Raw genomic sequence first — 11,710 nt, 5'->3', positions numbered from 1 at the left:
CTTCAGCTTAAATGCTCACAACAGCAAGTTTGTGTCACCCAGCCTACAGCCAAATTTTCCCGTAGTGAAAGTCACCCACCCCTCAAGACCAATTTTTTCATGATGTGATGGTCATGTCATCTAGATTGTAGGGGTTAATTTTCTCCATGAGGTTAAATGTTAAGATTTATTATCACTGACTTGAACTGAATAAATGTTGGCTTGCAACAGAATATCTGATACATCATTTCCTAGCCATCTGTATACTACCTTGTGAATGTGCAATAGTTTGATGCAAACCATCTTTAGTTCATGACATAATTCTTAAAGCAACTTATGAATGCAAGACTACAGTGCCTGGCCCACTGTAATAAAAGTTCATCTATTGTCTTTACACATAGATGGCTCTACAAGTGCTTAATATCCAAGGAGTCAGTTACTAGTCTTACGTATCTCACCTGTTTACTTTTTTCCTTAATTTTTTTAAAAGTTTCATTTGTATTATTTTATTGTCTTTAATGTTATTAATATTTAAATAACAATTTAATAATCATAACATCAGTAAGAATAATATCAATCTCAATATTAATAATGTTAGAAAGAAAAACATATTTTCCAGCAAATTCAAAGAATGGGGAAATCAGTAGGGCCTACTGGCTGAGTATACGTGGAGCCATCTGTATGTAACAAAATTAACAAAAATCTACAGGGAACAGTACATAGACCCATAGGCATTGGGTGAAAATTGCAGTAGGAAATATTTTGTAAAAAACTAAAAGATGTCTTTAATAATGTTTTCAATGATATCGTACCATGCAAAATTATTAAACTGATTTTATACCAGTTTCAACTTTAGTCATAGGCTGCTCCTCAGTATTTCAGAATTAATGCTAATCAGTGTAAGGTTGTATAAATAAGCTTTGAAGATTCAGGTAATGTGTTTAATTATATGATTAGAATTGCCTTCATTGCAAGGGATTTAAAAAGGAATTAATATTATTTGTTCTAAATATTATTTACTAATGATGAGGAGGATAATTTCCATTATTCTCTTGTACCCATTTATTTTCTTAATGTCTGTGATATTGAGATTATTAATATTAGTTTTTATCATTACTGTCTTTATTGTTCCATCTTCTGTGGCATTATATTACTCTGCATATTTACTATTTACTATTTATTAACTCTACATCTCACTTGATAAGAACAGATTTACTAATTCAACACATAAGTATTCAAGTACTTGATTGCCTTATGAGGAACTGGAATTTGTATTTTTAAATCGGGGCTGTGTAATCCTCATTCTGTCTATTAATTACCATACATTCTCCAAAATAGTAATATTACACACACACACACACACACACACACACACACACACACACACACACACACACACACACACACACACACACACACACACACACACACACACACACACACACACACACATATCTATTTTCACATTATCCATGCTTTAACCAGATATCAGTGGGAGCCCCACAGCTATACCAAACAACATATCCGGGTGGAGTCGAGATGCATAAAACAAAAATTACCAAGCTCTCTATGCTCTTGGCTTCGATACAGATTTTTTTTTTTTTTTTTTTTTAGGTATTGAGTCTATGAAGAGCCTTTAAGCCTAGTTTTCAGGCTGTTTCTCCTCAACAAATGAAGCTAGGGCCAAACAACCACACAAGTTTAGCATGCCTATTTTAGAGCATGCTTGACCACATATGGAGCATAGATGTTATCCTGGCGTGCCCCCCCAATCCCTTCCTCGTTGTTGTTGTGCGAGGCTTAGGAGACGCGGACTGGAGCCCAATGTGGGGGATCACCCCTGCCTTGGTCCTCAGCCCCCACCTGAACTAATTTTGCATGGTCTTTTCTTCTCCTCCTTTCCTTTTCTTTTTCTTCATTTTTTGTTTTGTCCACTTACCCTAGTCATAAAACTTCATTTTTGACACAATACCTTATCATAATGCACCCTACACCCCTTCAAATACCCTTTACCTTATACAATACCCCATCAGCTCCCCTTCTCTGCCCATTTCATTACCATATCCTCTATTACTGTTCAGCCTGTAACTTTACTGTAATCATTAACTCATTCCTAACCCTTTTCATTACTCTACATTACCATAGTCCATGTGACCTTTGATGTCATATAGCACTTCCTTACCTTGGGGATTTGCCCTCAAGCCTCACACTATTGCTATATTTTGAATACACCGCTAATGAACTTAATGCTGATGTGGCAGAAATTTTTCAATAAGTAAAATAAAATAAATATGTCTTCAATAAACTTTTCACCATGGTGTGATTAGACATGACCCAGTAAAGGCAGTGTTTATGTTTCACATCCTGAAGAAAAAATTAAAAATAAGCTACAGCTACACATCCATCTTATCTGCATAACATTTCTATTTCTAAATATTCATGTATTTTTATTACATAATTACTAACATTAGTAATCTGTTATTCATCAGGGGAATAAAGTTGGGACAATGTTAATAGCTCTAAGACTCCTCAAATTATTGTATGAAATCACTGAGTACCAAAGTATTCCCAATTTGTTTTTGTCTAATACACAAATTATTTTAACATCATGTAAATAATAAAGATAAAATAATTAAGATACTTATTTTATTTTTTTAACAGGCTGAACTACAAAGATGGAGTTCAAGAGAAAGTTTAGGCTTGTATGCACTGAGTCCTGGATGTGTACAGAAGGCATCAGAAAAATCTTCAAATGCTACTCCGGCTAATGCTCCAGATCCTACACAGTCTCAGGTCGGTTCCTGTTCCTGGTTTTTTGTATTTTATGTTACATATATAATTTCACTTCTTCTTCTTCTTCCTCTTCTTCCTCCTCTTCTTCTTTCTCTTCTTCTTCTTCTTCTTCTTCTCTTCTTCTTCTTCTTCTTCTTTTGGTGTGAAATAATTTTGAATTGTGATCTTTTCTTTGAATACAGCAGATAATATTCACTGATCATTATCTTAATTGTACAATTTATGCTTTGTGGGAAATATTATTTTTAACTGATTATCCTTTTAGGCTCTCAATTGCGTAGTTGACTTCAACCGGAGATATATCGAAGTTGATGATGAACTAGTGTCAATTATCACTGATATAGAAGGTAAAGTATAAGTCGAGTAAAACAACAGAAAATAAAAGATAAAAACACAGTGTGTGTGTGTGTGTTTATACATATGCATATACATATACATATATATACATATACATACATATACATATACATACATATACATATACATATATAAAAATATACATATATATACATATATATACATATATATATATATATATATATATATATATATATATATATATATATATATATGTATATATATATATATATGTATATATTATTATATATGTATATGTATAATATATATGTATATGTATATATATGTATATGTATATTATATGTATATGTATATAATATATATTATATTTATATATATATATTATATATATAATGATTGTATATATATATATGTTTAATATGAATTTTAGATATATATATATCAACTGATATTGGATTAACAGAAAGATACATGGTCGTGAAGGCAGTGTAGTGTATAAAAGGAAACTGGATTGTGATGAAAAATATTTGAAGAACAATGATATTGATAATAATAATTAAAAAAATTTTCCACACCATCAAAATGCATGATTATTGCTTCTCAACAGATGATGAGTTGGGAACAGCCACTGGTTATCACAATGCACTACCTCTGGAAGTCCATGGGTCAGGATACACACAGATGCATATGATATCTAATACCAAAGCTGAGAAACTGGTAAGCTCTTTTTTTTTTTCAGGATGATAATAAATAGAAGTTAATGTCCCAGTGAGAGAGTTTATAAAAGTTAAATAAGCTTGATTCTTTGGTTTTGATAACATCACCAACACTTTTGGTTATATTACTGGTTTAATCAAGTAGTTTGTCTGATTAAACATATTATATCTGTCTCTATTTATATAGTTTTCTAGCAGACACAAAGGTATAATGGGAATGCTATTTCTGTTTGATGCAGATGGTGCCTGGTGTGCTTGTGAAACAGGTCAGCCTAGATGTTGAGCAGTTTTGTCATGAGATGGCTCAAAGACTTTGTACTGAAGCAGGCAAGAAGTACTTCTTTTGCAATGACTATAATGTTGAAATTGTTGATGTGAGTATATTAACACCAGTATTGTTTTTATATCCTCTTTTTTATTTATTCTTCTTTAGATTATGTTGATAGGATATTCACAGCTTAAAAAATGAGTTTTTTTTTTTTTTAGTAGGTAACATATAATTAACATCAGTGATATATAAAAATATAAATCTCCACATACCTAACATTATGAAGAAAGAATATATTTATTGCTGAAACCAACATACATATACAAGTTTTAGTGGATGACAAGCAGTATGAGGAACTGTTGCATCCCCAGCAGTCACTTCCATACTATCATAAATGAAGCCAGAGACCTCTTTTCTGTGGTGGGGAAACTTGAAATTTATATCATTACATCAAGTCACACTCTTCGTAGACATAACTTTAGCTTAACATTAGGACTTAGTAATGTGTAGTTCACATGCCAGTTGTATGCTTTCCAAGAACAGAAGCAAAGTCCCTGGATCTACCAATCTTTGTATTTGGGAAGGCACACTTTGAGAGAGGAAGTTCGAAGTCACAGAAGTTACCCTAGAACTGTGATTCTTATTAACCCATAGCAGCTGGTGACATGTAATGTCCATTGTAGCTTTGCTTTCTAAAGTTTATGTACAAGTGGCTCATCCACCAAGGAGCCAAATAGTAGGCCCTACATGATGTCTCCTGATTTCCCTATTCCTAGGGATTTATGATTTTTTTTTTTTTTTTTTTTTTCTAATTCTCTTAATTGTTTCTACTATTATTATTGACATTATGATTATTATCTTACAAGCATTAATAATAGCAATAAAATAATAATAAAAGAATCTACAAAAATTATCCCCTACCCCTATCTGGATGACATGACCATCATGTCATGAAAAAAAAAATTGATTTGAGTTTTAGGATGACTTGAAGATACCGTCATGGAAAATTTGGCAGAGGGCCAGGGTGACGGGGACTTGCCATCACAGGAATTTTGGCTGGGGTGCCAGATAAAGGGTGATTAGACTCAGTGGGCATTCAGGAAGGGGCTCTTGCCTTATTCCTATCAGTAAATGAGTGTGTAATGTACCATATGTAGGCCATGACTGGAAAGGACTGGTTCCAGGAAGGATCATATTTCCATGCTCAGGATCCTATTCTCGCTAGCTCGTATAACAAAATGTTACTTATTGTTATTATTATTCAATTGAGTTATGGACTACCTAGGGAGATGTATAGGGTCTATTCTATTCTGTTCATATTTATATATGTACATATGTAAAAAAAATAAATAAATAAAAATAATAAATAAATAAAAATAAACAAATACATTTTGCATACCAGTCTTTTTTTTTTTTTTTTATGTATGTATGTATGCTGTATACATATATATCATTTTAGTACAAATAGACTTTAGTAGAGATTCTTGCTTATCCTTCTCCTTACTGATCAAACCAGTGTAAAAAAAAATAATAATAATAATAAAGATAAATAAAAAATAAATAAATAAATGAACATCCTCCTTTCACATTCCATGAAACTGATTATTCATGTCCACATATTCTTCGAGCATAATGAAGTATTTGCCAGTAAAACAATGTGTGACCACATTCATAAAGACAGGCTGGAGTATAGCATGAGTACCAAAACATTGTAAAATAGTACATATATGTAATATGAATGGACCGCAAAAGTCATACACGAAATGAGCTGCATTACCATGGGAATCAGTGGGTGGTGTAGCGCAGAGTTGACTGCCCTTCGAAAATAATACTGCAGGCTGATCCACTGCATATAGATATACCCCACTGTGAAGGGTTGGTGCATAGTGAGGGAAATCTGCGGTCAGACTATATGTAACTCAGTTTTACAGTTATTTAAGAGTAATTATATACTGTTTGAGAACATGTCACTAGCACTGACTTTATCACTTGTTTCAGGTATGTCCCAGCAGTGGAAATATAGTTGCCTTAGCCTCTGTGCTTGTTCAGGCAGCAACCATGGTCAAGGGGCTTGGCAAGACAGTTCGATCTCCACTCAGTTCTCTTACTCGAAAGCAATACAAAACAACAGCAACATTCATTTTCAATATGGATACCAAACAGTATTATCTTGTAGATAAGGAACCGCTACTTGAAGAAGATCCATACAGGTAAAACCAGGCTTTGACTGTATGGTTGTAGAATTTGCTTTTTTGTAGAACTGATTAGTATTATTCTGCCTACTAAAGTAGAACATTATTAAAGTAATAGAAAAGAGATGGAAATCACTGACATAACAACATATATATTTATACCTAACTGTTTTTTCAATCTTTGATAGCCTAGAGAATATGGAGGGAGATGTAGGTGACGAGAGATGGTGGCAGAGTGCACGACAAACAGCTCGCCAATTACGAACTCAGTGGGCTGTACCAACAGATTATTATTCAAGTGTAAAAGTTTTGACCAATGAACCACTTTTAAAAGGTGAGTCTGTATTTTTTAAATGTCACAGATATCAGAAATCTGTGTATATAATGATTCTTATCTCTGCTGTTTTGCTTGAACAATACAATAGAAGATTACATTATTTGTGAATATGTTTATGAATGGTAGTATTAACTAGTATGTTCTGTGCAGGTAAATCACTGAACCACATAATGGAAGGACAGCACCTGGTAGCATTAGTACTTGGTCCACACCAGCAAGGACTATGAGAAAACCCGACTTTATCAACATATATTTTCAACTTGAGCAAGAGTGTATGACATTGCTGAACATATGCTTCCTCTTCCACGATTTAGGTTTTTTCACATTGCCATTTTTTTTTTGCTCTGATAAGGAAGCTGAATGCTTAATCTTCTTTTAATGCCAACACTGTGATTTGGATTAGCATATACCAACTTGTTCTTTGGGATATCATGCATTTTAGCCATTGCTGCCTTTTTTCATGGTAGGATGTTGAGAACAAGGCACTCTCTCCTATTGTGCTAATACCTTGGACCTGCAGAGTAAACTGTTAGCAAACAAGAAGATTCAAAATAATAGACTTCTCACTGATTTCACAGTACATACCTGTGGCTAGTTTATTTCATGAAATATTAGGAGAAAATCTCTCCAAACAACTTAGGTTGTATCCATTCAGATTTATACATTGAGTACTTTATCATAAATTCATGTGTAGCTTCAGATTTAAGTCCAATTTGGTAAAAGAATGATGGCAGCCACTGGAGCTATGAAGTTTTTTAAAGGAGTTGACTTACGGGCATTTTTAATGAAAGGAGATCTAAGAAATGATTTTGAGTCCAAAAAAGAAGTTAATATGATTTACATTTCAGGTAATTTAACAAGTTTAATAACACAGCTTGACGTGATTTAGGTTTATTTAATCTACAAGCCAATCTCAGGTTATTTGTTCTCTCTTGACATTGTGATTTAGTTTCCCTTTTTTGCTTGATAAGTGCCTTTTATCACTTCAATGGTGGATGTTTTGTGTCATATTCAAATGCAACACATTAGTGATAAACCTGCAAAGAAGGTTGGTAGGTTTTCTGGGTTAACAAGTTTTATTGTTCAGAACTATTATTTTATCCAGTTTATGGACTGTAGCGAGTTCATTCTATCTTTATTGTCTTAATTATGATCTTATTTATTTCTTTAAAATGATGATAATTGATATTGTTATCATTTGATGCTCCTGATGCTGCTTTACAAGTCTTCTAAGTAGAATGTTGCTACATGATAGCTTAGTATTGTGGAAGATGAATTTAGCAATATATGATATGTGGCATTTATAAACAAATGCAACCTAGGATGGCTAAGTTATAGCTCTTCTAAATCAGGGATCCCTCGTCACAAGCAGCATAAGGCATTCTCTGTAGGGAAGGGAAATTATCATTCTTTCTGTAGTATTTGGTTTATGTAATGCGAGTTTTCAAAATCTATTATCATTAGTTGCAGGAGCAAAAAGGTATGTTGGATTCAATCTCTCTTTTTCAGATTTGTTCACATTCTTATTTACTTTTTCTCCCTCCTGCTCTTCTGAGTTTGCCCTGTTTCCCTCTGTTCATTTTTTACCTTTTTTTGTTTATATTTATTTCCTTCTGAAGAAGTAAGAGCAGCTAACATTAAGACCTCAGGGCACTTCATAAACAGGGATTTTGATTTAACATCATCTTTTTTTCTGCATTTCTGCTTGTTTTCACCACTTATAGGAAATGGCATCTTTTGAGAATCATTCAAGCCAATATTAATCATGGCAGGAACATGATGAACACAGTGTATTTCGTACACTAGAGATGCAGTTGTTGCAAAACAGTGAAAAGAGCTTTGTCATGAGAATATCCTGCTAAGTGGTTGCTGATGATATATGAAAACTTTTTTTTTTTTTTTTCTTCCTTATGCTAATGTGATAGGCACTCATAATACTAAGATTATTTGAGATTAAAGAATAAGTTAAGCTGTGATGCAGCCATCACTCAAGAATGAAAGTAGTGTAAGCAGTGAACGTTGATGCTTTGGGAGACAATGTATGTGATTTATGGTTGTAAATTAAGAGTATGGAAGGCAGATTTTGGGAAAGAGGGTTACTACACTCTTTCTTAATCTTTCTGGAATTAATGTTAGAAATTCTTAAAGTTTTTGTCTGTTAGCAGCACTCATTTCATGACATGCTAACAAACACTTATTTATTAGAAAGCAGGAAAATGTATTTCAAAGTCACTGTTGCATGCAGTTTTAGCTCAAGACATCAACAGAAACTTGTTTGTTTTTCCTGTTGTAGGACTGTGTATCTCAGATGTCTGAGGATATATTACTGATGTGGAACTAATGGTCCAAAAAGCATTTTTAAGCTGTGTCCGTATGTCCTTAGGATTAGTACAGAAAATAATTACAGAAGATTGAAGGAATGTCTCTAGATGGTTTTGAATGTAAAGATCTTCAGATATTCCTCAAACTGTGGACATTTTTTCTTTTTTTCTCTCTGAAATTCTTTCTTACATCTTTTCATTATTTGTTAAGATAACTAGGGTTAAAAAGGACTGATGAGATTGAATCTTGACATCTCACCTGTAGCCCATAATGGTGCTAGACTGAGATTGCCTCCAGCTATTTTTATGGATTGAAACAAAGAGAGAAAAAAAAGAACATTTTTCCTTTTCCTAATTTTATTTAATTTTCATTAACCCAATGCTGACAGGCATGGCATGTACATGCCATGCCCACTGTATGTTTTCTTTATTATTTATTTTTACACATAGATGGCTACACTGATACGAAGTCACCAAGGAGCCAATTATTAGTACTGTCTGTCTCGCCCTTTTACCCTTTTCCTTGATTTACAAAAATATTTTATGTTATCTTATTTTGCTGTTATTAATGTTAATGACATTATAGTAATTATAATGTCTATAAATAAAATAACACCATCAATATTCACAGCATTAGTAAAATATGTTTTGCTTGCCAATTCAAGGAAAGGTGAAATCGGGTAAGGTCACAAGGCTTACTAATTGACCCCTTTGTACTAAGCACTAGCAGAGCCACCTATATGCAGTGACATTTCACACACACAAAAAGCAAAATTATTATAATAATAATAAACAATGAGCACAGCATATTCCCCGGCGGCATTGGGTTAATTTATCTTTTCCCTAATATGCGCTCTTCTTGATTGTGCGGGTACTAAGGTGGGACGTACAAGATTTCCTTCAACCCCTCCCCCCCCCCCTTTTTTTTTTTCATTTGATTATATTTTATTGATACCATTTTCATAGTCAGTGACATTCCACATGTAAATGATTTAAATAGCTTTGTATAGTATGTGGCTGAGTTCTTCATTCTTTCCTTTTCATGTCTCCTTTTTATACAGTATTTTGATATATTGCTATACTGCTACAGTGACTATACTGAAGGTTATTTTCTTGGACTTGGTGATGCTAGAAAGCCAGAAGCTCCTCCTGTTGATTTCCACATTGTTTCTGGTATTGATAGATGAAGTAATTCTTATTTACTCACCACCATTCTTCCCCCTTCCCCCCCATGGTATACTTTTCCAGTATGAATACTTTGCACACAATATATAAATATGTATATTTTGTGAGACCTTCATCAGCATTATTAGAAAAATGTTCTGATTCATTATTCAGAAATGATGTACTTTTAGTCTAGAGATGTTATAGGTTGTGATCATTATTATTTTAATGAATTTGATCTGCATCAGTGGATTTCCTTTCCTCTTCGTTAGCTGATTTAGGTATATATATGCTGGACAGATTCAGTAGTATATATACTAAATATCCTTAATATTCTGTATATTGCATACTTTGACAGAAATATTTTGAACATATAATATGCTTTGTAAGGGGACAATATGACATGTTTTTTTATACAGTACATAAAGCATAATCTGTTCATTTGTTTAAAACTTTGATACATGTTTCTTTGAAGCAGTTGATGGTGGCCATGTAATTTTACTCAGGGTATGTTTATTTTATATGCATTATTACCTTTAGTTATGTGTTTTTTTTTTTTTTTTTTTTTTTTTTTTTTTTTTTTTTTTTTTTTTTTTTTTTGATAGGATACTTTTTACCCATGTTCCCAATAAGATATACATGTACTATTAATTGTTTCATGGCTATGACATTTTCTTCATTTCAGATTAATGTAGGACTTCTTGTCGATGTTATTATTTTTGTTCATTTTCGCAAAAGGAAAATAGATGGACCAAGTTTTTGGCAAATTGTCAAGGCTGGACTTTTTTCTTTTACTTCTTCCTTTTCTTCTAATCCAGAATTAATTTTCAATAAGAAAAACAGTAAAACAACAACAACAACAGTTAAGGTCTTGTTTTCGCATGATTTTTCTCTCTCTCTCTCTCTCTCTCTCTCTCTCTCTCTCTCTCTCTCTCTCTCTCTCTCTCTCTCTCTCTCTCTCTCTCTCTCTCTCTCTCTCTCTCTCTCTCTCTCTCTCTCTCTCTCTCTCTCTCCTCCATCATTATGATCATGATATTGATAATGATAATAATAATTGTAAGAAGAGGAAGAAGAAGAGGAAGAAAAAGAAAAAGAAGAGGTTTACTCTATAAGAAAATCTTCATGTCAGTCAGTGTAGACTCTCTAAAAAGTTAGGTGTTTAACTGCCATTATATTGTAAGCACTTTATGTTTCATAGTAGCGATACATCTGTCCGACTTGTCCTTAGGCTGTAAAATGTGAAATACTAAAATCAAAGTTTCAGTCTATAAGGATATATAAGTATTTGATAAATAAACCTGTAATGCAATGAACACTTTCTTAGAACCAACAAATGTGTTTGGATAACTTTTAACAAGGTTCAAAAGTCCTTTAAGCGAGAGTATAAACTGATTATTTTTACCAAAGAGTAATTCCTATTTCATTCTGCCACTCAAATTTTTTTATTTATTTATTTGGTAAATCATAAATATAATTCTATTTTAAGGTTACCATGTTTCACTAATGCTGTGGATTTACAGAGAAATGACACATTTTTTTTTCTTATCTTAGACTGTGTTATGATCATATTTGTTCTGTGGATGTAAGTAGGATAAGAGAAACAGGTTGTCTGAATCTAATCC

At 32.8% G+C, this 11,710-nt stretch overlaps 1 protein-coding gene across 1 annotated transcript in view; it reads left to right on the top strand.

Moving 5' to 3' along the window:
* Positions 1–10,973, top strand: part of LOC119581164 — a 29,291-nt gene extending 18,318 nt beyond the window's left edge. The window contains exons 7-13 of the mRNA XM_037929548.1: positions 2,641–2,772; positions 3,038–3,119; positions 3,698–3,807; positions 4,046–4,180; positions 6,073–6,284; positions 6,455–6,600; positions 6,754–10,973. Coding sequence (XP_037785476.1) covers positions 2,641–2,772; positions 3,038–3,119; positions 3,698–3,807; positions 4,046–4,180; positions 6,073–6,284; positions 6,455–6,600; positions 6,754–6,830 — 894 coding nt within the window. The 3' untranslated portion in view covers positions 6,831–10,973. The remainder of the gene's footprint in view (positions 1–2,640; positions 2,773–3,037; positions 3,120–3,697; positions 3,808–4,045; positions 4,181–6,072; positions 6,285–6,454; positions 6,601–6,753) is intronic.
* The last annotated feature ends 737 nt before the right edge of the window (positions 10,974–11,710 follow it).

The sequence above is a fragment of the Penaeus monodon genome, chromosome 14, assembly GCF_015228065.2.
Source record: "Penaeus monodon isolate SGIC_2016 chromosome 14, NSTDA_Pmon_1, whole genome shotgun sequence".
Lineage (NCBI taxonomy): Eukaryota > Metazoa > Arthropoda > Malacostraca > Decapoda > Penaeidae > Penaeus > Penaeus monodon.
This window is presented reverse-complemented; position numbering and strand designations above follow the sequence as displayed.